The sequence below is a fragment of the Salvelinus namaycush genome, chromosome 8 (assembly GCF_016432855.1).
Source record: "Salvelinus namaycush isolate Seneca chromosome 8, SaNama_1.0, whole genome shotgun sequence".
In the NCBI taxonomy this organism is placed as follows: domain Eukaryota; kingdom Metazoa; phylum Chordata; class Actinopteri; order Salmoniformes; family Salmonidae; genus Salvelinus; species Salvelinus namaycush.
In genome coordinates, this window is record NC_052314.1 from 49,121,365 (window position 1) to 49,146,725 (window position 25,361).

The window sequence follows — 25,361 nt, forward strand, 5'->3', positions numbered from 1 at the left end:
TCTAGCGCTGCTACCCCCCACCTAGAGATTCAGTGTGTCTGAAGGGATCAGTTAGAGCAAGGCAAGGCGCAGAATCGAGCCATGATCACATCATTTGCAGTTGTTTAGGATGCAAAGTGATTCATCGATCAGGGATTAATTTGACAATATTGATGTCAGAGGATCTGGATGTTTGCCTGGCTACCCAGACTCCTTGCTCTGGCCAAACGCTACGCCAAAGGACATTGGTTTTATTCTTCGCAATGAGTTTGGATCTGAGTACCGCTTCACCGAATGCAAACACATTCAGCGCCGTATGATTGGTCCAATCACCAATTAGGTTGGTCAGACCAGAGCCAGAACACACAGGGGTAAAGCGGCGGTTTGAAAATTCATCATTGGCTTTGATACTCTGATTGGTTAGAGACAATCCAATCTCTGAGGACTTTTTGTACAACGCCCCTTGTCACCACAAACAAATTAATTGATGGCAGTCTCAGACTAAAGTATGGAGCGAACATCAGAGCAGCGGAAGAATTTAGTGTGATTCATTAGACTACCTGGATGCTTTGCTTTGGGGGCCTTTGTGCTTCGCCTGGAAATTAAACTACGGAAAGACTGTAGTGAGGTAAATGATTCCTCATACATTTTCCAGAATCATACTTTCGTCATTCATCGAAATACTACCAAGAGCATACCTGTTTTCTCCTCCAAAGTAAAGAACCCTTCCTTGTTCCCAGAGACAAGACAATAGGTGACCTGGCCGCTTTCACCCACGTCATCATCCACGCCCACCACACGATGCACCAGGCTCCCCACCTCTGCATCCTCCATCACGAGGACCGTGTCCTGGGAGACAAACGCCGGACGGTTGTCATTCACGTCCAGCAGGAACACCTGAGCGGTCACAGTCGCGAACTTGCGGTCGACCGCCCTTGCTGCCTGGTCGGTGGCGGTGACCATGAACGTGAAGCTCACGGTCCTCTCGCGGTCCAGGGGAGTGGTCGTGGTGAGAGTGCCGGTGAGTGGGTGGATGCGGAAAGGAAATGATGATGTTGTGGAGGACAACGATGACCCTCCTGACCTGCCCAGTTCAGGATCAAAGGTCAATGAGTAACGCAGGCCGCTGTTGGCCAGGCTCCCGTCGCCATCTTTGGCATTGAAGGCGATCACACGCGTTCCGACTTCTACGTCCTCCAGCAACCCCAACGTGATCACCTCGCAGGGAAACCAGGGCACGTGGTCGTTCACGTCCTCCACCGCTACGCTCACAAATGCAGTTACGTTCGTCCCTGGTCTGGTGGCGTCCTCGCCATGTACAACCAGAAAGTAGCGTGCTGTAGACTCATAGTCCAGCGGCTGGTTGAGGTACAGGTCGCCGGACGAGCTGTCCAGGCCGAAGTGAAGGACTCCGTCGCCCTCGGCGATGGAGTAACGTAGCCTGCCATTGGTTGTTGGGGATGGGGAGGGGTGGACGGAGCCGATCACAGTGCCGGGTTTGGTGTCCTCCCTCACGGAGAAGAGTCGCACACTTTGGGGGTGGGTGCCGCCGTGTTGTTTCTCTGCAGCTTGAACCTGGAAATGGGTTGAATTCAACTTCAATTCAAACCATTAAATGTCTAATTGCCAATGCAGACTCAAGTAGTGCAAATCATGTCACAAATGCTACTAAATTATAGTAATTACACTAGAATTCCAAACCATCCACAGTAATCATCAGTTGTCTATTACATATTATAAGATAAGGTATCTTAATTGCATGATACCCTGGACAAGAGCAACTGGTAAAGGTAAATTACAAACATGTAGAGGCATGTCATAGTACTACTCCGTGAGAACTGGGCCAATATCAATCCCATTTTGCAAAAGGAAGGTCAGGGCACCTGGAGGTGAATGACTGCGGTCTCCTCTAGGGGGATAGCTCCATTGTCTGTGGCAACCACTGTCAGAGTGTATTGGGTCTTGGCGTTCTGGGTGAATAGCTCCGTGCTCAGTATTTCTCCGCTCTGACTGTCTATCTCAAAGTGGCCCTGTTCCTCATCTGAGAAAGAGACCGAAAGAAAGAAAGAGGAGAGAGAAACTACACGTCATACAGACATAGATAAAAATTATATGGTGCACATCTTCCTTATTTTTGATTGATGGGTATAGCTGGATCTACACAATGGCCTGGAATGAGGGCAACATAAGACCAACTTTGAGCTCCAAAAACATTAACCCTAAAGGGCCTGAACTAACCTAAATCTTAACTTTGTGATGAACTGTCCCTTTAAGTCAAATGGTATCCGAGTAAGACCAATTAAAATAAACTCTGCAAAAAAAGAAACGTCCCTTTTTCAGGACCCTGTCTTTCAAAGATAATTAGTAAAAATCCAAATAACTTCACAGATCTTCATTGTAAAGGGTTAAAACACCGTTTCCCATGCTTGTTCAATGAACCATAAACAATTAGTGAACATGCACCTGTGGAACAGTTGTTAAGACACTAACAGTTTACAGACGGTAGGCAACTAAGGTCACTTAGGACACTAAAGAGCCCTTTCTACTGATTCTGAAAAACACCAAAAGAAAGATGCCCAGGGTCCCTGCACATCTGCGTGAACGTGCCTTAGGCATGCTGCAAGGAGGCATGAGGACTGCAGATGAGGCCAGAGCAATAAATTGCAATGTCCGTACTGTGAAACGCCTAAGACAGCACTACAGGGAGACAGGACGGACAGCTGATCGTCCTCGCAGTGGCAGACCATGTGCAACAACAACTGCACAGGATCGGTACATCCGAACATCACACCTGCAGGCCAGGTACAGGATGGCAACAACTGCCCGAGTTACACCAGGAACACACAATCCCTCCATCAGTGCTCAGACTGTCCGCAATAGGCTGAGAGAGGCTGGACTGAGGGCTTGTAGGCCTGTTGTAAGGCAGGTCCTCACCAGACACCACCGGCAACAACGTCGCCTATGGGCACAAACCCACCATCGCTGGACCAGACAGGACTGGCAAAAAGTGCTCTTCACTGACGAGTCGCGGTTGTGTCTCACCAGGGGTGATGGTCGGATTCGCGTTTATCGTCATAGGATTGAGCATTACAACGAGGCCTGTACTCTGGAGCGGGATCAATTTGGAGGTGGAGGGTCCGTCATGGTCTGGGGCGGTGTGTCACAGCATCATCGGACTGAGCTTGTTGTCATTGCAGGCAATCTCAATGCTGTGCGTTACAGGGAAGACATCCTCCTCCCTCATGTGGTACCCTTCCTGCAGGCTTATCTTGACATGACCCTCCAGCATGACAATGCCACCAGCCATACTGCTCGTTCTGTGCAGTACGGCATGTCAGTGTTCTGCCATGGCCAGCGAAGAGCCCGGAACTCAATCCCATCGAGCACGTCTGGGACCTGTTGGATCAGAGGGTGAGGGCTAGGGCCATTTCCCCCAGAAATATCCGGAAACTTGCAGGTGCCTTGGTGGAAGAGTGTGGTAACATCTCACAGCAAGAACTGGCAAATCTGGTGCAGTCCATGAGGAGGAGATGCACTGCGGTACTTAATGCAGCAGGTGGCCACACTGTTACTTTTGATTTTGACCCCCCCTTTGTTCAGGGACACATTATTCAATTTCTGTTAGTCACGTCTGTGGAACTTATTCAGTTGATGTCTCAGTTGTTGAATCTTGTTGAAGTATTTACACGTTAAGTTTGCTGAAAATAAACGCAGTTGAAAGTGAGAGGACAATTTTTTTTGTTGAGTTTATGTAAAACAATTCTGTGTTAAGATTTGAAAACATTACCTGTGGTGAGAGAAAACCTGACTGTTGCATTTTCTCCTGCATCGAGGTCTTTGGCAAACATGGTGGTCACCAATGAGCCTGTGGGGAGGCCTGCCCAAACCTAAAAGAACCCCAACAAGAGAATGAATGAACAAAACAAGTGTTACTAAAAACGTGTACATGCTACTGCATGCATAATTAATAACATTCATAATAGTGGGTCATTCTAAAATACTATACCGATGGACATGCAGTCAAATTGAATATTTTGAGTTAGTACACGTGACTTCACAGAAACTACTACTACTACTTTTCTTTATCACATTTCAAAATTATAATTTCCATCAGTTGTTAATCTGCAGTTAACTTGTACTAATGAATAATAATAATAATAATCATCATCATATGGTTATCACAGCCATTTATAATCTAATAATATTAGTTAGAAAGTACGATTTTAAGTGTTACTTGTTTCAGCTCATGTGACGTGCTGCCTGGTGAAAATGCGTGTGTGTCTCTCTACCTGGACGTTGAGCTCCTTGCCGGAGGCGGGCAGGTGGGTGAACTGGGGTGGGTTGTCATTGATGTCGGTGACCAGGATGTGAATGGTGGCAGTGGCATTTAGGCGGGGCTGGCCCTGGTCCGTCACCATCACCTTCAGGGTGTGCCCAGCGTGCTGCTCCCGGTCCAGAGACACCCAGTTGATTATCTCCCCTGGAAGAGCAGGATGGGCAAGAGAGTGATAAAGCATTAGTGTTATAAATAATAATTTGGTGGGTGCTTAAATTTGTCCTATTTTACATGTACAAGTGAGTATTAATATGAATGTGTGAATTGGAAATTTGTCTTTTTGCATATACTAACTACCCCCGGTCACAGCTAGGGTCTGATGTTATCAACGGCGATCCTAGAGCAATTAGGGTTAAGTCCCTTGCTCAAAGGCACATTGACAGATTATTCACCTGGTTGTTTTGGGATTTGACCTAGCGACCTTTCAGTTCTAACCAATGCTCTAACCGCTAGGCTACCTGCAACCCCATTACCATAGATAGGGTAGGCATTGGGAAATATAAGTATCTGCAATCTTGTATGAGATTCTTAAAGCTGGAATCCGCAATAGTTGACTGAAGTCATTTCTGTTGTAATATTACAAACAGATGTGGCAATTTAACCATTACTGATCTCAGCTTTAAAATCAGTGTTTTCCGTAAGTGCTGGTCATCGGCCAAATAGCCGGTAAAAGACTCATTTTGAACCAGCTACTTTTTCCAAAGTCATAAACTATCTATTACAATAATGATTTGCCTTCCTTGCGCAGCTCGAGTGCCATAGAAGAAAAAAAAAAAACAGCACAGCTTTTCCACTGCCATGGTTTCAATTTTACTTTACTGAAAACGATGTGCCTCTAGCTAGCCCAAACAGTTTTTGTGGGAAAATAATCTTATAATATATGCCATTTAGCAGGGGGGGGGGGGGGGGGGGGGTAAAGCAGTCATTGCAAATAAGAATGTTCTAAACTGACTTGCCTAGTTGAATAAAAATAGACCTGAGAATTTAGCTGTGTATTTGGGGTGAAATCAATGTATTAATGGTCCAGAGGGCACCACATTTGATTTCATACTAGATAGCCCGGACCACCATGGCAGGCTACGCTTTCAATTTGACTGGCTAATGCATATTCTAGGGAAACTACCATTTAATGCCTCTTCTATCATAGGCTTAAACATGATCTATGATCACTCTGCCCAGTTTGAAATGCTGTTAAAATTAATCCTTACCTGCTCCATTCCTAAGAGAAATAAATCACAAATGGATTGGTGAAAGCAAAGGTCCCACTTCTTAGCTTTAACACATCCAGTCATGTCAGATCAGGGATTACTTCAATGAAGGGATGAAAGTAAGTATGCACAAGTCTTTGGAAAGGGCCTCTTACCTGTTTTGGTGTTGATGCGGAAGTGTTTCCCGTCCGACAGCAGGATGTAGGACAGCTGCGCGTTCTTCCTGGAGTCTCGGTCCACCGCCTGCACCGTCCCCACCAGGCCCTGGGGCAAAGGCCCCTCTTGGACCGTGAAGAAGTAGGCCAGGCTGGTGAACACTGGTGCATTGTCATTCTCATCTAGGACAAGCACGATAACATTGGTTGTAGCGGTGGTGTTAGCCATAGCTAGTGTTGTTTTGTCTTGAACAGTGGCGAGGACTTTGAAGCGAAACATGGGCTCTGTTTCGTAGTCAAGGTTTTGGGAGAGAAAGAGCCACCCACTCGCGGGGTGGACTCGGAGAGGCGGAGGGGGAAAGTCTGGGTCAGGCTCCAGGGAGTAGGAGAGAACCTGATTGGGGTTGGACCCCTGTTGGTGGCTGCTGCTTCCTCGGCTTCGATGCGCCCTCACCTGGATGACCCGGGTGTCTATCTGGGTGCCCTCGCCCATTTCCACCTGGTAGACTAGTGTCTCGAAGGCCAGGGTGTCTTCAGTGGCACTGCGCGCCACGTTGACCGTGAGCATCAGCGTGGCGGTGAGCGAAGGTTCGCCCATGTCCTTCGCCAGTATTTCGAAGGTGTACTTTGGTCGAGGGTCCCGAGAGAAGCTTTGGTTTAAGTACACTGTACCCTGGTCGGCATCCACATAAAATGGCACACTCCCCCTAGCACTACCACGTGACAGGAAATACCGCACCCTCCCATTTGCGCCGCTGTCTGCGTCATGGGCATGGGCTATGAACAGAACCGTTCCGGGAGGCGTGTTTTGGGACACGGCAACGGTGTCTGCCATTTTGGTGAAGACAGGCGCGTTGTCGTTGATGTCAGCGATGGTGACGTTGACCTGGGTGCTGCTGTAGACGGGCGAGGCGGTGCCCGCATGGCACTGGAGCACCAGGAGGGCATAGGGCTGGGACTCGTGGTCCAGTGGGTGGCTGGTACTGATCAGGCCCGAACTGGAGTGGACAGAGAACAGACCGTGGGGGTCGCCCGACGAGATGCGGTACGACAACGAGTCCACTGAGTCTGGGATGACAAGAAAAACATGGATGGATATAAATATTGAAATAAAACTAGGCCCTACAATATCAGGTATTTTTGGCTGACCTGTATAATTATTCCTATTTAGTCAATCAATGAACATAAATCGATAACTCATCGAGCAACCAATTCAACTCGTGTTTTAACAGTAACTATACCCTAACAGCCAAGGGGAACAGTAAAGCTTTGAGGAGGGCTTAAGAGGGGTTTTCCCTCCCCTCCCTCAAAGCAGACATTCTTGATGTTTCACAGTTTTATCTCCAAGGGGTTAATCTGTTAACCAACGAGACAACCTTAAATGACTGTCTACTACTGAAGAAAAGCTTAGTCGTTTAGAAACACTGAAAGGAGTGACATAGCTCTGGTCCAGGGCGTTAGTGCAGTGCATGCTAACGTTGGGCCTTCAGGTGTTAGCAAGCCACACTAACGCCTTGGACCAGAGCTAGGAGGGACACTGCTCTGAGTGGCCAGTGACGTGATAAACCAGGGAAATCGAAAAGTGGGAAACTCTCCACAGTAAGGGAATCCCCAAGGAATTCCTCCTGGAAAAAGTACAGGTCTTACTAAAAAGCTAGTTCACTTGGATTATTGAAGATCAGGCTCGTATTCATAAATAATCTCAGAGTAGGATCAGTTTTATCTTAACTCCTACTCTGAGACGCTTGAATACGGGCCCTTGTCAGCTACCCATGTACAGCTAAATAATATGAGGTGAAAATCACGTAACGTGAGAAAAACATATAAAAAAAAGAAAAAAAAAGATGTGATGGCACATTACGGGAGGCGATTCTAAACATTGCATCTTACAATTTATTTTGCAACTTTTCTTAAACACTACAGTGTCCATGGGAAGAAGTTACAAGTTGCAGTAGCCTACAGTATATTGGAATTCACTTTGGATAATGTGCCATTCTGTCCATTTCAGTTTGGTCATGCAGCATTAACAGGACAAAACGCCAGGTTTTCATATCATTCTAATACTCATTGCCTTTGTTGGCAAATACCTCATTGCCAGTTGTATATTGTAGTCTTTATATAGTCAATCCACTAACAGACTAACACACCTGCTTATCAACCAAGTCAAAACAAGGTAGAACACAGTAAAGGGTAATAACAAAATATCCCTGTGTTTATATTTTAATAGCAAGGTGTTGTGAGCCATAGGTAGTGAGAAGTTAACAGGAGGCAAAAAAATTCACATTGTATCACAATCATTTGCCCATTCACCTATGGGCCTGGCAGGTGCTGAAGAGCACCAAAGCCTACCAAATCCCCTTTGTGTGATCATCCAGGAGGGAGAGACGTACCCCCCCGACTCCCCTGCCTCCCACCAGCCCTGGCAGGCGGCCTGCTCCACAGCCTTTTGCTCAGCACTCACCTAAGCGCTCCGGGGTGAAGTTTCCCCCTAGGTACAGATCTATGAACAGCTTCCCCTCCCCCAATCCTAACCTTAACCATTAGTGGGGAAAATGCTAAACTGACCGAGATTAGGATCTAAGAGCAACTTCACCCTACATCCACCTCAGCTGACAACTGCACTAAACTTGGTCAGGAATAAGATGGACAGTTAAAAAAAGGGGAGTGACAGAAGTCTCACTTTAATGGACAAAAAAAAACAAGTCATGGATTACTTCCACTTACTAGTGACTGGGCCACTAGACTCATTTCGCATCTGAATGGATTAGATTGTTTTAAGCAACATGGTTGAACTGCACCTAGTCTTCCAGTGGACAAGAAAGAGCCATTACCATCTGGTTTACACTGATCCAACCCACACAATAAGAGCCCAATCAACATCTCTCACACCCGTCCATCCACTACTCACTGGCAGGGTTGAGGGCCTCCACGATGCCCACCGGGGTGCCAGGCAGGGCGTTCTCAGGCACGGTGAAGGCATAGCGTGACCTCTGAAAAACTGCTGGTGCCTGGGCACTGCGCAGGACGTTCACCGTGACCTCTGCGGGTCGGGCCGACGTCACACCCTCACTGTCCTGGGCGGTAATAGACAGCTTGATGCTCGCAGTGCCAAGGTGGTTCAGGGTGGAGGTCAGGTAGACCACACCTGTAGAGGCAAAAGGATGAGGACGGTCAACATTTTGGATTTTTTGTTTGAAGTAATAGGGGAAAATCAATTGCTAGAGTTACATTTGTCATTTAGCAAATTTGGAGAAAAAAATATATAATTCAAATCAATTTCTTTATTAATTAAATCAGGGGTATGAATCTATATTAAACTTGTTGCCATGGTAGGGAAGGATTATTCACATCATGATTGGGCCTCTTAAAACTGCAATAAGTAACTTTTTGGGCGACCCGACCAAATTCACATGGAAATGTGAGTTATAGATCTGTCATTCTCATTAAAAGCAAGTCTATGAAGCGGTAGATCTGTTCTATGTGTCCTATTTCTATGCGTCCTGGTCTTAAATTTTGTTTTTGCGTCTTTTATTTTCGGTTTTGTACACCAGCTTCAAACAGCTGAACATACAATATTTTTGGTTATTGAAAAGATATTTCACAGCAGTCTGGATTGTACAATGATTCTTTACACCGAGTGCTTGCTTTGTCACACAAACTGAAATTAGGAAAACTATTAGAATTTTAACAATCAGGAAATGTCGGAATGATTTCTGCATTTTGCACCTTCAAAATTAGGCTTCTCTTGAAATGGTAGACTATGTGTGGAGCACAACAGACACAGGACATATGGCCCTGGGGTCAGCTAATTTTGTCACCCGAATTCACCCTCAAATCTCACCGATTTCAGGAAGTATTGTACTGGAAAGCCTCAGTTAATAAAAGGGCTCCCACAGGGCCTGCACAGATGGCTGGAGCAATAGCAACAATTAGCTTAGCAGTAGTTTATTAATAAATTTACCCTCAAAAACTATTTTTATGAGCCTGCGTCATAGTAAAATGCAAATAAACATTGTTCTGGAAACTATTGGTTAGAATTATTATAATGCTTTTATTAAAACGACGTCATGTGTATGAGTTCACTCGGCTCTGTAAAAATCATGTGCTTTCTGACACCATGACACAAACATGTCAAACTGCAATAACTCCCCCTACAATACCACGGCTGTATGGTGCCTTTCAAATGGTTACCGGCTTGTACCATTATGAATGCATTCAATTGTCTTAATTATGGTAGTGTGCCATCATTTAGGACAATGGTATCTACTGCAGACTTCAAGGGCATGCCTTCCTAAATCTGCAGCATCCCTGCTGTGAGGTGACTATAGCAATCATGTCCACTACTGGGGGCTTATGCCGAGTAAGCACTTGCTAATCGCAATGTGGCTGCTGGCATCAAATGATGCCAGGGTGCAAGTGAGACTTCTAGCTGCAGGTTATATGTTATATGTGCATCGTCAATGTGACTGACCAGCTGCGTGAAGGAATTCAGGTGAATACAGTAAATGAAGCAAGAAAAATACTCCATTGTCAAAGTCATCCACAAATGTATTTGTTAATTTTGTATCAGATTTTTTTTTTTGCGTTTAGAAAGCTCGAAGGTTGACAAGTCATACCTACAAGTAGTGTACAAATTAATAATTTGAATTCATTGACATAAGACTGACATTACAGGTGTAGTACAGGAATCTCAAACTGGCAGCCCATGAGCAAGATGCAGCCCGCAAGCCAATTTAATGCGGCGAGTGGTTGTCTTAGTAAAAAACCTACTACAGTCTAAACTTGAACGACAAACGAGATCGAAATGATATTGGACCATGTAATAATTTAATATTTCAGTAATCGTAGTTAACATTGTGTCCAGAAAGCTAATCACCACAAGCTAAACAGTCAGGGAGAATAAATATTTTTTTTAAAGATAATGTACAGAGTATGGTATTTTGTGGATTTTGACAGCAAGGCAATAATATTCACCTCCAGATCATGGTGAAGACCAAATGTGTCCCCTGGTAAAAATGGTGTAGTAGACAGATGTAGTAGACACAGTTCAGTGCAAAACCTGATTAGAACTTGGTAAAACTACCTGTGCTGTGCTTGTGATGTGGGGTTGGGCTGTGGCACAATTAGTCCAGTAAGAACACTAAGTGGTTTGGGTATACAGTAGAGGGCGGGAGGGGACTTCGTAAACACCAGTTGGCAACATAGTACTACAATAAGCAGCCCCTTAACATTGTGTTCCTCCACGACACAACAACCTAAGACCTAGATTTGTGGTCAATTCAAGAAGTGAATTTCAATTCACTTCCTGTATTGAAAATTGCCCATGGTTTTCTACGAGGACTTAATTCACTGAATTATTATTATTTTTTTACCCCAACCCCGCTTCATTCTTACCCCAGAGATCTCTGCTGTCATCCTACCTGTAGTTTTATCCACTGAGAAAAGGGAGGACAGGTCCCTAGCCAGGATCTGGTAGGTAATGTGACCGTAGTCCCCAGAGTCCCTGTCGGTGGCGATGACGCTGAGGACCTCTGTGCCGGGCTGTGCATGGCTGCTGACGCTGGTCACGTACTTCTCCGGGTTGAACACCGGCGGGTTGTCGTTCAAGTCATCCACCTCGATATGGACATACGTCTGGGCACTCAAACCTCCCTTTTGGGCAAAGAGGGAGAGAAGAATATTATAGGGATAGAATATTAACAAACAGTAGACCGTTCAGGACAGTGACAAACACCAGCAATCTTGTACCATGTTTCAATATCAGACAAACAATATTCAAAGATATTTACATGTACTGTCATTTAGCATAACCGCTTATCCAGAGTGACTTACAGTGAACACATTCAACTTAGTTAAGGAAAAAAACTACCAGATTCCACAGTTATTGCACTGGTTTGTGTCAAGAACTGCAACGCTGCTGGGTTTCTCCACGCTTAACAGTTTCCTGTGTGTATCAAGAATGCTCCACCGCCTCCCAAGTGGCGCAGCGGTCTAAGCCACTGCTTCGTAGTGCTTGAGGCATCACTACAGACCCAGGTTCAATCCCAGGCTGTGTTGCAGCCAGCCACAACCAGTAGACCCATGAAGCTGCTTCCAATTGGCCCAGCGTCGTCCGGATAAGGGAAGGGTTTGGCTGGCCGGGATGTCCTTGTCCAATCACGCTCTAGCGACTCCTTGCGGCGGCCCGGGCGCATGCACGCTGACTTCGGTGGCCAGTTGTATGGTGTTTCCTCCGACACATTGGTGCTGCTGGCTTCCTGGTTAAGCGAGAAGTGTGTCAAGAAGCAGTGTGGCTTGGCAGGGTCGGGTTTCAGAGGATGCATGGCTCTCAACTTTCTTCTCTCCCGAGGCCGTACGGGAGTTGCAACGATGAGACAAGACTAAGTACCAATTGGATATCATGAAATTGGGGGGGGGGGGAACAGGTAAAATGTACACCATTTTATATATCACACACACACGTCAAAAAGGGGTTTCTTTATTTTTACTATTTTCTACATAATAAGATATCAAAACTAAGAAACAACATATGGAATCATGTTAAAAAAATTTAAATATATTTTATATTTGAGATTCTTCAAAGTATAGCCACCCTTTGCACACTCTTCGCATTCTCTCAACCAGCTTCTCCTGGAATGCTTTTCCAACAGTCTTGAATGAGTTCCCACATATGCTGAGCACTTCCTGGCTGCTTTTCCTTCACTCTGTGGTCCAAACCATCTCAATTGGGTTGAGGTCGGGTGATTGTGGAGGCCAGGGGCATAATTTATAAAACTGTGCGGAGGATTCACGTCAAAAGGTGGCGTACGGACAAAACACAAATTGCTTACTCACAAAAATACTCTGATTTATAACAGTGCACACACTCGTCCCACGCCGGTTTCCCTTTATAAATCATAATCAACTCGAAATTTGGCGCGAGCGAGCGTCTTGTCCCACCTTTTAACTCCCATAGTTGCCTATAAATAGTCAGTGAAATCCCCCTAATTAATATTCATCCATACTGACTGCATGACGACAATGACGGCAAATCCCGACAGAAAGGCTAAAAAAAGAAATTTCACCCAGTGTGAAATGTAAGTTCTTGTAGGGGAAGTTGAACCAAGAAAAAATATATTGTTTGGTGTGGGCATTACAAATGCCAAAAAGGCGTTAGTGGTAGCATGTGGTGGATGCTGTGAATGCTGCTGGCTCAGAAGGTCGGACCCTCTCAGAAATAAGAAGTGTTCCGACATAAAAGTGGAGGCCAAAAGGCCTTACACAGACAAAGTGTTTGTGCCACAAGCAGGGGAAAGGGGACATCGGAGCTCAACCCCCTTTTTGAGCGACTTGCCAGTATTATAGGGGAATCCCTGCTGAGTGGAGTAGTGACGGAGGTGGAGGGGGACACAGACATGCAAGATGCACCGGATGATCCAGGTATGTAATTAGTATTCCCTCATTTGAAAATGAGTAAACCAAATGCATTCAATTTGAGTTTAAACATTTATTTACACAATTGTGCCATTTTCTATTGTATTTAGTCGCTGCGTGTTCCAGCGGGGCCAGTGGTGCTGCAGCTGAGCAGGAGCTGAATGCGCCCAGCCTCGGTGTCTCCACTGCACCTTGTGTGTCACAACCTTCCAGCGACCATGTCCTCACAGATGCAGTCCTGCAAACGCAAAGAGACACCATCGACGCTATTAACGAGGTTGCCAAGGAGTTGAAGTGGGACAGGCACGGCTTGGTTTCTGCTGGTGCTTCTCAGTAAAGCTGTGCCCACTAGAGCACAGAGATCCAAGAGAACAGCGCTTGGTAATCGGAAATGGCTCATAAGCCACTCATCATCATTGGCCAGTAAATCTTGGTCTCTGGAAATTCGCTCTCTCAGAATTCTTCCATTCACCAAATCTTCCAACAGTGCCAAAGCAGCCATTGTGCATCATTACACATTGAAATTGCATGGCTTTTAAATACCCACTCATTTGATTGTCAAAGCTACCCAATTGCGTAACACCTTCAGGAGTGGTAATTACCCTGATTGTAACTGACAATGACAGGGCCATTATCACATTGACAGTTCTGCGCAACAAACATGTGAAAACAATATGAAACTGTGCACTCGTATCTGCCCGCCTGAGGCATCGAAAACAGCATCAGTTTAAACATAATTTGTCCTACTGTTCACCTTATTTATGAGAATACATTTCATAACATGCAAGTATTGTTCAATTACAGATCCAATTAAATATGAATCCCGATTAAACTGTACAACATATGAGGGGTTCTTTTGCAAAAACAGATCAGATTTATTGTCCTAAATTATATTTGTGTGTTTTTTGTGTATGCACTCCAGGGAACTCTTCATATATAATAAACTCAGCAAAAAAAGAAACATCCCTTTTTCAAGACCCTGTCTTTCAAAGATAATTCGTAAAAATCAAAATAACTTCACAGATCTTCATTGTAAAGGGTTTAAACACTGTTTCCCATGCTTTTTCAATGAACCAATTAATGAATATGCACCTGTGGAACGGTCGTTAAGACACTAACAGCTTACTGACAGTTATGAAAACTTAGGATACTAAAGAGGCCTTTCTACTGACTCTGAAAAACACCAAAAGAAAGATGCCCAGGGTCCCTGCTCATCAGCAGGAACATGCCTTAGCATGCTGCAAGGAGGCATGAGGACTGCGGATGTGGCCAGAACAATAAATTGCAATGTCCGTACTGTGAGACGTCTAAGACGGCACTACAGGGAGACAGGACAGACAGCTGATCATCCTCGCAGTGGCAGACCATGTGTAACAACAATTGCACAGGATCGGTACATCCGAACGTCACACCTGCGAGGTACAGGATAGCAACAACTGCCCGAGTTACACCAGAAACGCACAATCCCTCCATCAGTGCTCAGACTGTCCGCAATAGGCTGAGAGAGGCTGGACTGAGGGCTTGTAGGCCTGTTGTAAGGCAGGTCCTCACCAGACATCACCGACAACAACGTTGCCCATGGGCACAAACCCACCGTTGCTGGACCAGACAGGACTGGCAAACAGTGCTCTTCACTGACGAGTTACGGTTTTGTCTCACCAGGGGTGATGGTCGGATTCTCGTTTATCGTCGAAGTAATGAGAGTTACACCGAGGCCTATACTCTGGAGCGGGATCAATTTGGAAGTGGAGGGTCCGTCATGGTGTGTCACAGCATCATCGGACAGCTTGTTATTGCAGGCAATCTCAACGCTTTGCATTACAGGGAAGACATCCTCCTCCCTCATGTGGTACCCTTCCTGCAGGCTCATCTTGACATGACCCTCCAGCATGACAATGCCATCAGCCATACTGTTCGTTCTGTGCATGATTTCCTGCAAGACAGGACTGTCAGTGTTCTGCCATGGCCAGTGAAGGGCCCGGATCTAAATCCCATTGACCATGTCTGGGACCTGTTGGATCGGAGGGTGAGGGCTAGGGCCATTCCCCCCAGCAATGTCCGGGAACTTGTAGGTGCCTTGGTGGAAGAGTGGGGTAACATCTCACAGCAAGAACTGGCAAATCTGGTGCAGTCCATGAGGACATGCACTGCAGTACTGATTGCAGCTGGTGGCCACACCTGACTTACTTTTGACCCTGCCTTTGTTCAGGGACACATTACATTTATGTTACTCACATGTCTGTGGAACTTATTCAGTTTATGGCTCAGTTGTTGAATCTTATGTTCATACAAATATTTACACATGTTAAGTTTGCTGAAATTAAACGCAGTTGACAGTGAGAGGACGTTTCTTTTTTTGCTGAGTTTGTGAGAGGTAATATTGTGATCTATTTTACACAATGGTATTAATTTCAAAGCGTTTCTCAAGTTTCATCCTTCTGCCATCGGAGTTGCAGTTTCTCATTTCTCCAGTTTATGTGCGTACGTATGGGTCAAAGTGTCCTTGGAGGACCGCACATTCTGTCAAGTTTGTTTTTTATAAATCTCAAAGTTTGCTTAGAAAGTGGTGTATGCCTTCATTTGTGCCTACACAACATTTATAAATGAGACCCCAGGTCATCTGATGCAGCACTCCATCACTCTCCTTCTTGGTCTGGAGGTGTGTTGGGTCATTGTCCTGTTGAAAAACATAAGTCCCACTAAGCACAAACCAGATGGGATGGCGTATCGCTGCAGAATGCTATGGTAGCCATGCTGGTTAAGTGGGACTTGAATTCTAAATAAATCACTGACAGTGCCACCAGCAAAGCACCCCCACACCATAACACCACATCCTCCATGCTTCACGGTAGGAACCACACATGCAGAGATCATCCGTTCACCTACACGGCGTCTCAGACATGGTGGTTGGAACCCAAAAAAATATCACAATTTTGGACTCATCAGATCAAAGGACAGATTTCCACCAGTCTAATGTCCATTGCTTGTGTTTCTTGGCACAAGCAAGTCTCTTCTTCTTATTGGTGTCCTTCAGTAGCAGTTTCTTTGCGCAATTCTAATCAAAATTTTATTAGTCACAGGCGCCGAATACAACAGGTGTAGTAGACCTTACAGTGAAATGCTTACTTACGAGCCCCTAACCAACAGTGCAGTTGCAAAAAAATACAGATAAGATATAACAAGTAATTAAAGAGCAGCAGTAAAAAATAATATACACAGGGGGGTGCCGCTACAGAGTCAATGTGCATGGGCACCGGTTAGTTGAGGTAGTATGTACATGTAGGTAGAGTTATTAAAGTGACTATGCATAGATGACAACAGAGCGTGGCAGTGGTGTGGAAAGAGGGGGGGCAATGCAAATAGTCTGGTTAGCCATTTGACTAGTTGTTCAGGAATCTTATGGCTTGGGAGTAGAAGCTGTTTAGATGGCTCTTGGACCTAGACTTGGCGCTCTGGTACCGCTTGCCGTGCGGTAGCAGAGAGAACAGTCTATGTCTAGGGTGGCTGGAGTCTGACAATTTTTAGGGCCTTCCTGACACCACCTGGTATAGAGGTCCTGGATGGCAGGAAGCTTGGCCCCAGTGATGTACTGGGCCGTTCGCACTACCCTCTGTAGTGCCTTGCGGACGGAGGCCGAGCAGTTGCCATACCAGGCAGTGATGCAACCCGTCAGGATGCTCTCGATGGTTCAGCTGTAGAACGTTGAGGATCTGAGGACCCATGCCAAATCTTTTCAGTCTCCTGAGGGGGAATAGGTTTTGTTGTGCCCGCTTCACGACTGTCTTGGTGTGTTTGGACCATGTTAGTTTGTTGGTGATGTAGACACCAAGGAAATTAAAGCGCTCAACCTGCTCTACTGCAGCCCCGTCGATGAGAATGGGGGCATGCTCAGTCCTCTTTTTCCTGTAGTCCACAATCATCTCCTTTGTCTTGATCACGTTGAGGGAGAGGTTGTTGTCCTGGCACCACACGGCCAGGTCTCTGACCTCCTCCCTATAGGCTGTCTCATTGTTGTCGGTGATCAGGCCAACCACTGTTGTGTCATCGGCAAATTTAATGGTGTTGGAGTCGTGCCTGGCCGTGCAGTCATGAGTGAACAGTGAGTACAGGAGGCGGCTGAGCACACACCGCTCAGGGCCCCTGTATTGAGGATCAGCGTGGCGGATGTGTTGTTACCTACCCTTACCACCTGGGGGGAGCCCGTCAGGAAGTCCAGGATCCAGTTGCAGAGGTAGGTGGTTAGTCCCAGGGTCCTTAGCTTATTGATGAGTTTTGAGGGAACTATGGTGTGGAACGCTGAGCTGTAGTCAATGAATAGCATTCTCACATAGTTTTGTAGAATAACAGTGAAGACAAATGTAAAATAGTAAATGTAAAATGTAAAAACCTTGACCGAGTAGGTGTCCAAACTTTTGACTGTTACTGTATATATTAGAATGGTCCACCACCCAAAGGACATCCAGCCAACATGACAACAGTGGGAAGTATGGGTCAGCATCCCTGTGGAACACTTTCGACACCTTTTAGAGTCCATGCTTAGAGTCCACAATTGAGGCTGTTGGGGAGGTGCAACATACTATTGGGAAGGTGTTCTTAATGTTTTGTACACAGTGTATAACTACTAATATAACTACTTGATCATTCTCAACTCACCTGATCCTCAGCTTTCACTAATAAATCATAGGTCGCCAGGCCTGAATCCCTGTCGATATCCTGTGAGATGCAAAGCTCTCCAGAGTCTGGGTTGATTTGGAAGAGAGGGTGCGTGTCCTGTTTATCAAAGCCGTCAGAGATGGAGTAGCGCACCGTACCGAAATCCCTGCCATCCACATCAGTGGCCACAACCTGCAGAGGGTAAGGAAACATCCTCCATCACATGGGTTGGAAGTCAAAGTTCTAAACACAGGTTGATATAGGTCTGTGTAGTTTGAATATTTTAAAATATCCATAGGAATGTAACCAATTCTAGCAATTCAGCTTGTGGTCGCAAACTAAAGGGAGTGGGGCGTGACTCACTCCCTTTACCTGTTGGCCAGGTAAGGCCCTTTAGTTTTTCTCAAATTTATTTTTCCCCATACAGGACCACCAGGGAAGAATTCAGGGCCCAGTATTTTAGCTGCTGACCCATAAGCTCCTATGTGGCCTATGACCTTTATGATGGGGCTCAATCTCGACGCCATGTGTTGGTTGACGAGAGATACCAGGTTGCCCATCTGGGCTGCTTCCTTTATCTCGTTAAGACATTAGCTATGGGGGAGGGTTCGGGGCAAGGGGCACAGGAAACACATGACAAAACAATTGGATAATGACCCTAAGGATCATGACCACCAAGGATTACCTCAGCAGAGTCTGCCTGTACGTTAGCGGAAACGTGAAGGGATTGAACATGTGGTTGTAACCGAAATCGTGTTTACGCCGGTATAGCTCTTCAGGAAAACCTCGACTTGGCTGACGGAGGAATTACAGTAATCTGTGGCCATACAAAAGGTGTGCGTAATACGCTTTCTATGGTTTTGGCAAATGTAGTAAGTTGCTTAGGTAGAGGATGAGGGCACCTTTTCCAGGAGCTCTACCTGCAAATCGCTTTAGAATTTGGGTTTAGCGCTAAAGCCAGGGAGTTGGGTGGAATGGTGCCAAGACCCTAATCACAACATGTTTGGAAGGTCACATTATGGAGGTCAGAGGATGGCATCACATCAAGTTAGCATCCCATAAACTAACATCTACCTGAATGGGGAAGACACCGCAACACTTTCTACTGTCCTTTATGTGGGGGGAAAAGCATAATTCAGGAATAGTACAAAAGAGTTTTAGCAACTTATGTTATACATTACATTTTTAATGATGACAGTGTTACTACCTCGGACAAAGTCTGACAATGACTTGTCTACTTGGCAGGTCTGCCTAAATCTGATGTTCTTTCCCCATATACCTTGTCGTATTAATCTCCACTTTACAGATACCCTTTCCTTTACAAGTATGCACATCTCATTAGCTGGACATTAGTTAGTTAATGATATAACCCAGGCGTAAGGCAGGGGTGTTTGGTGCACCTTGACCGATTCATCTTAGATGTTATTGTATCATCTCTGTGGATGTGGCGCCATCTATTATAACCAACACACACACACTGGGTTGACAAATGTCATATTTCTGAATGAAGCATTTAAAAAATATTGTCGGTACGTAAGTTTCTTCTCCCATAACTAGTGGTGGTACTAGGTACAGTGAGCTGGTGGGAGACAGTGAGACAAGACTATAAATAGCCATCCTTATTCCAGGGGCAAAGAGTATGAGCAGAAGACCTGGATCAAAGCAAAGACCATGTGAGACATTACTCACTTGTAAAGGACTTGCACAATGTCTGCAGCAAATATCTACCAGCAAAGATCGAGTGTGATTCCACATACAGGCCGTAAAATAACAAGTGGAGCCAAGAAGCTAGATAAAGACCGCCTTTGAACCTGGGGATTCTTTGATGGAAGTTTATGACCGTTTGTCTTACACATACACCCAACGCAAAACATGTGAGATTGCAGGTACGTTTCGAAACGTATATGACAGATTCATCTCACCGTCCCCATTTGATGATGCCCTTCCCTTCCCACCATAAAAGTGATATCATGCCGGGCTTTATTGACTGTGAGATGAGGTGTTAGAGACACAGGTCAAGGTCTGCAACAGTTTATAGTTGTTGCTTACTCATATGCATGCAAATGTAATGACCCCTTGCTGTGTGTGTACACAGAGGGCACACTGGCACGAGAACTACCCCATTGTTTGACATGCCAGCAAACACTATACACACAACAATGCAATCACATTGAAAAGTCCAAGCAGAGGTTCTGCCTCATGTCGTGTGACATTGCATGGCTCTTTTCTTTGACCGTGTCCAACTGTATTACAGTTGACAGCTGGGACACTGTATACATAGAATTGAGGGAAATGAGGGGGAAATACTACAAGCATTTCCCCAATACTGGTTCTAGGGACTTTTTTGTTGTTGCAATGTATATAAGCTATAAAGTTGTTCATTTACTGGTGAGTATAGTCGTGTGTCAGACAGGGCTATGATAAATGAAAAACAATGTGGAAGTAGAAATATACAATGCTTTCTGAAAATATTCAGACCCCTTGACTTTTTCCACATTTTGTTAGAATAAGCCTGTAACCTAAAATGTATTAAATTGTTTTTTTCCTCCTTAATTCACACACACACACACACACACACACAACCCCATAATCACAAAGCAAAAACAGGTTTAGAAAGGTTTGCTAATTTATTTAAAAAAATAACCTGAAATATTACATTTACATAAGTATTCAGACTCTTTACTCAGTACTTTGTTGAAGCACCTTTGGCAAAGATGATTCGAGTGTTGTTGGGTATGACACTACAAGCTTAGCAAACCTGTATTTGGGGAGTTTCTCCCATTCTTCTCTGCAGATCCTCTCAAGCTCTGTCAGGTTGGATGGGGAGCGTTGCTGCACAGCTATTTTCAGGTATCTCCAGAGACGTTAGATCGGGTTAAATTCCGTGCTCTGGTTGGGCCACTCAAGGACATTCAGAGACCAATCCCGAAGCCACTCGTGTTGTCTTGGCTGGGTGTTGTCTTGGCTGGGTGCTTAGGGTTGTTGTCCTGTTGGAAGGTGAACCGTCGCCCCAGTCTGAGGTCCTTCATCAAGGATCTCTCTGTACTTTGCTCCGTTCATCTTTGCCTCGATCCTGACTAATCTCCCAGTCCCTGCCACTGAAAAAGATCCCAACAGCATGATTCTGCTACCACCATGCTTCACCGTAGGGATGGTGCCAGGTTTCCTACAGACGTGATGCTTGGCATTCAGGCCAACAAGTTCAATCTTGGTTTCTCATGGTCTGAGAGTCTTCAGGTGAGTTTTGGCAAAATCCAAGCGGTCTGTCATGTGCCTTTTACTTCCATCTGGCCACTCTACCATACAGGCCTGATTGGTAGAGTACTGCAGAGATGGTTGTCCTACTGGAAGGTTCTCCCATCTTCACCGAGGAACACTGGAGCTCTGTCAGAGTGACCATCGGGTTCTTGGTCACCTCCCTGACCAAGGCCCTTCTCCCCCGATTGCTCAGTTTGGCCGGGCAGCTAGATCTTGGAAGTCTTGGTGGTTCCAAACGTCTACCATTTAAGAATGGAGGCCACTGTGTTCTTGGGACCTTCAATGCAGCAGACATTTTTTGGTACCCTTCCACAGATCTGTGCCTTGACACAATCCTGTCTCGGAGCTCTACGGACAATTACATCGACTCACATAGCAAAGGGTCTGAACACTTATGTAAATAAAAGGTATTTGTGTTAATTTTAAATACATTTGCTAAAATGTCTAAAAACCTTTCTTCGATATGTTATTATGGGGTATTTGTGTGTAGATTGCTGAGGATTTTATTTTATACATTTTAGAATAAGGCTGTAACAAAAAAAGGGGTCTGAATACTTTCCGAAGGCACTGTGTATGTATGTATGTATGTATGTATGTATGTATGTATGTATGTATGTATGTATGTATGTATGTATTTGAGCATAGTGCACCTTGAATCAGGCAAAACAGACTCCTTACTCGTTTTCATAATACCCCTATTCACTGCCATTTCTTTTCCAATTTGTGTTTTTCTACTTATTGTGCACAGTCTTCCCCTCTGATAGCAATTAGTCTTCCGCAATTACGTTTCGGAAGTTAATTTGTCAACAGATTGTCCTACTCAGAAGAATTCTAATGAGGGACAGCTCCATTCAAAAAATAAGTATGGGCTCAGGATCAGCATGCCCAGTAGTGGCACTTTATAACAGCTGTCTTACTGCTCAACCTATGAACACAATTTGAGTGTTAATGTCTATTTCTTCAACCACATTCCTCAGCAAAGCAAGTGCTGTTTGGCTGAAAACAAATTAAGGACGGTGCTTTTAATAGCATCCCTATTGCTGAAACTGAATTTTTTTGTCCTTGTTTCTTCCACCATTCAAACCTGCCCATTGGCAACTACACAGACAGACTTTGTGATTAATGGTTCATTGTCATGGCCCTTGACTTGTGCCAAGCTAGGGAGGTGGTACCAAGCATCAGATCTGTCATATCACATAAACACTGGGCTGGACTGGGTCAGTGTGTTGGATCCAGCCTGGACAGCACTGGGCCCCTCAGGGCAACACTGGTGGCTTTGTGAACACAGAGAAAGCATGCCACTGTCCCCTCAGAGAGAGAGTGCGTGTGCGCGCACCCGCAAGAGTTGATGATTCATTTGTCCACAATCTTGTCATGTTATTTGGGCTGATAGGCCTCACTTTTTAAAATAAAGGGCCATATTATTTAAACAATAACTTAATTTCATAGAAACATACTTGTGGGAATTCGAAAAAACTAATGTTATACTGCTGTGCATAGGGTAATCCCATGGTAACAATGACACCGAGACTCACATTTTTCACTTTAAAATGCATAGTAAACTAAAGCCATTGGTTGCAAAGTTAAATCAACCAACTATGCACAAGGACACATTTTTTACAAAAATTCACTGAATTTTACAAAAACATACTTGAACAGCGCAGATGTAAAGCTTCGTAACAGAATTAAATAAAATTCTCCCTCAGTTTGTGACAAAGTTTTCCAAAAACTCTTAAATGTCTACTCTGAATTAAGATGACAAAATGTCTGCAGAAAGAATTGTGTCCCCGTTGTGATTTGACAACTTGATTTTGTTACTGAACAACAGTAAGTCGAGTGCATTAAACATCTGATAACAGAATGATGGTAACTGACATCAGTTATTTAAAATGGTGCCCAAGAGGATGGCGTGTTACATAACCGTAATCAAATGTGCTATTTTGTTCATTTTCTTGCATTGTTTGTAACTTATTTTCTAACTTATATTGTACATAATGTTGCTGCTACCGTCTCTTATCACCGAAAATAACTACTAGACATCAGAACTGGGATTATTCACCATGGACTGGAAGAAGCTTTTTCCTTTAACGAGTCTGACGAGAAAGATATACTGCTCTACCGGGAAAAGGCCCAGATCCACGTCATTTGTGTGAAGAAAAGACGGAGGAAAAGAGGACGCAGATCAGGCTGCCTTTTGAGAATCCGTATGCGAGCAAGTAAACTTCCATTGCCATCAATTCTACTTGCTAACATGCAATCATTGGAAAATAAAATGGATGACCTACGATTATCCTATCAATGGGACATTAAGAACTGTAATATCCTGTGTTTCACCGAGTCGAGGCTGAACGACGACATGGACAATATAGAGCTGGAGGGTGGGAGTGTGTGTCTGTCAATAACAGCTGGTGCACGAAGTCTAGTATTAAAGAAGTCTTGAGGTATTGCTCGCCTAGGGTAGAGTACCTTAGGATAAGCTGTAGACCACACTATATTATTCAAAGCCGTCTATTTACCACCACAGACCGATGCTGGCACTAAGAGCGCACTCAACCAACTCTATAAGGCCATAAGCAAACAAGAATATGCTCACCCAGAAGCGGCGCTCCTAGTGGCCGGGTACTTTAATGCAGGCAAACAAATCAATTTTACCAAATTTTTACCAGCATGTCACGTGCAACCAGAGGAAAAATAATACTAATAATAAAAAAATAAAAAATAAAAAACTCTAGACCACCTTTACTCCACACACAGAGATGCATACAAAGCTCTCCTCCACCCTCCATTTGGCAAATCCGACCATAATTATATCCTCCTGATTCCAAACAAAAACAGGAAGTACCAGTAACTAGCTCAATACGGAAGTGGTCAAATGGCGCAGATGCTACAGGACTGTTTTGCTAGCACAGACTGGAATATGGTCCGGGATTCATCCAATGGCATTGAGGAGTATACCACCTCAGTCATCGGCTTCATCAATAAGTGCATCGACAACGTCATCCCCACAGTGACCATACCTACATAACCCAACTAGATGCCATGGATTACAGGCAACAGCCGCGCTGAGCTAAAGGCTAGAGCTGCCGCTTTCAAGGAGCGGGACACTAATCCGGACGCCTATGAGAAACCCCGCTATGCCCTCAGACAAAACATCAAACAAGCAAAGCATAAATACAGGATTAAGATTGAATCCTATTCCCCCGCTTTGCTGCTCGTCGGATGTGGAGGGGCTTGAAAACTATTACGGAGTACAAAGGGAAACCCAGACGCGAGCTGCCCAGTGACGAGCTTACCAGACGAGCTAAATGCCTTTAATGCTCACTTCGAGGCAAGCAACACTGAAGCATGGACGAGAGCACCAGCTGTTCTGGATGACTGTGATAACGCTCTCGGTAGCCAATGTTAGCAAGACCTTTAAACAGGTCAACATTCGCAAAGCCGTGGGGCCAGATGGATTACCAGGACGTGTACTCAAAGCATGTGCGGACAAACTGGCAAGTGTCTTCACTGACATTTTCAACCTGTCCCTGACTGAGTCTGTAATACCAACATGTTTCAAGCAGACCACCATAGTAGTCTCTGTGTCCAAGGAAGCAAAGGTAACCTGCCTAAATGATTACCCCACCATAGCACACACGTCGGTAGCCATGAAGAGCTTTGAAAGGCTGATCATTCCTCACAACAGCATCCTCCCGGATACCCTAGACCCACTCCAATTCGCATACCGCCCCAACAGATCCATAGATGACGCAAACTCAATCGCATTCCACACTGCCCTTTCCCACCTGGACAAAAGGAACACCTGTGAAAGAATGATCATTGACTACAGCTCAGCTCTACACCAGTGCCCACGAAGCTCACCACTAAGCTAAGAACCATGGGACTAAACACTTCCCTGTGCAACTGGATCCTAGACTTCCTGATGGGCCGCCCCCAGGTGGTAAGGGTCGACAACACATATGCCACGCTGATCCTCAACACTGAGGCCCCTCAGGGGTGTGTACTTAGTCCCCTCCTGTACTCCCTGTTCACCCACGACTGCGTGGCCAAACACGACTCCAACACCTTCATTAAGTTTGCTGACGACGCAACAGTGGTAGGTCTGATCACCGACAACGATGAGACAGCCTATAGGGAGGAAGTCAGAACTATATTTTATTATTTTTTACTTTAGTTAATTTGGTAAATATTTTCGTAACTCTTTAACTGCACTGTTGGTTAAGGGCTTGTACGTAAGCATTTCACAGTAAGGTCTACACTTGTATTCGGCGCATGTGACAAATTAAGTTTGATTTGATCATGGGTGCCTGATCTGTACTATATAGAAATGCATAAATAAGGATATCTGATCTATTTACA

At 45.0% G+C, this 25,361-nt stretch overlaps 1 protein-coding gene across 1 annotated transcript in view; it reads right to left on the bottom strand.

Moving 5' to 3' along the window:
* dchs2 (dachsous cadherin-related 2) overlaps positions 1 to 25,361 on the bottom strand; it is a 54,654-nt gene that overhangs the window by 22,398 nt on the left and 6,895 nt on the right. Inside the window, exons 3-10 of the mRNA XM_038999002.1 lie at positions 17,745 to 17,936; positions 11,099 to 11,330; positions 8,587 to 8,823; positions 5,679 to 6,746; positions 4,269 to 4,459; positions 3,767 to 3,866; positions 1,863 to 2,020; positions 678 to 1,554 (exon numbers count right to left, since the gene is read on the bottom strand). Of these exons, the coding sequence (XP_038854930.1) occupies positions 678 to 1,554; positions 1,863 to 2,020; positions 3,767 to 3,866; positions 4,269 to 4,459; positions 5,679 to 6,746; positions 8,587 to 8,823; positions 11,099 to 11,330; positions 17,745 to 17,936 (3,055 nt within the window). The remainder of the gene's footprint in view (positions 1 to 677; positions 1,555 to 1,862; positions 2,021 to 3,766; positions 3,867 to 4,268; positions 4,460 to 5,678; positions 6,747 to 8,586; positions 8,824 to 11,098; positions 11,331 to 17,744; positions 17,937 to 25,361) is intronic.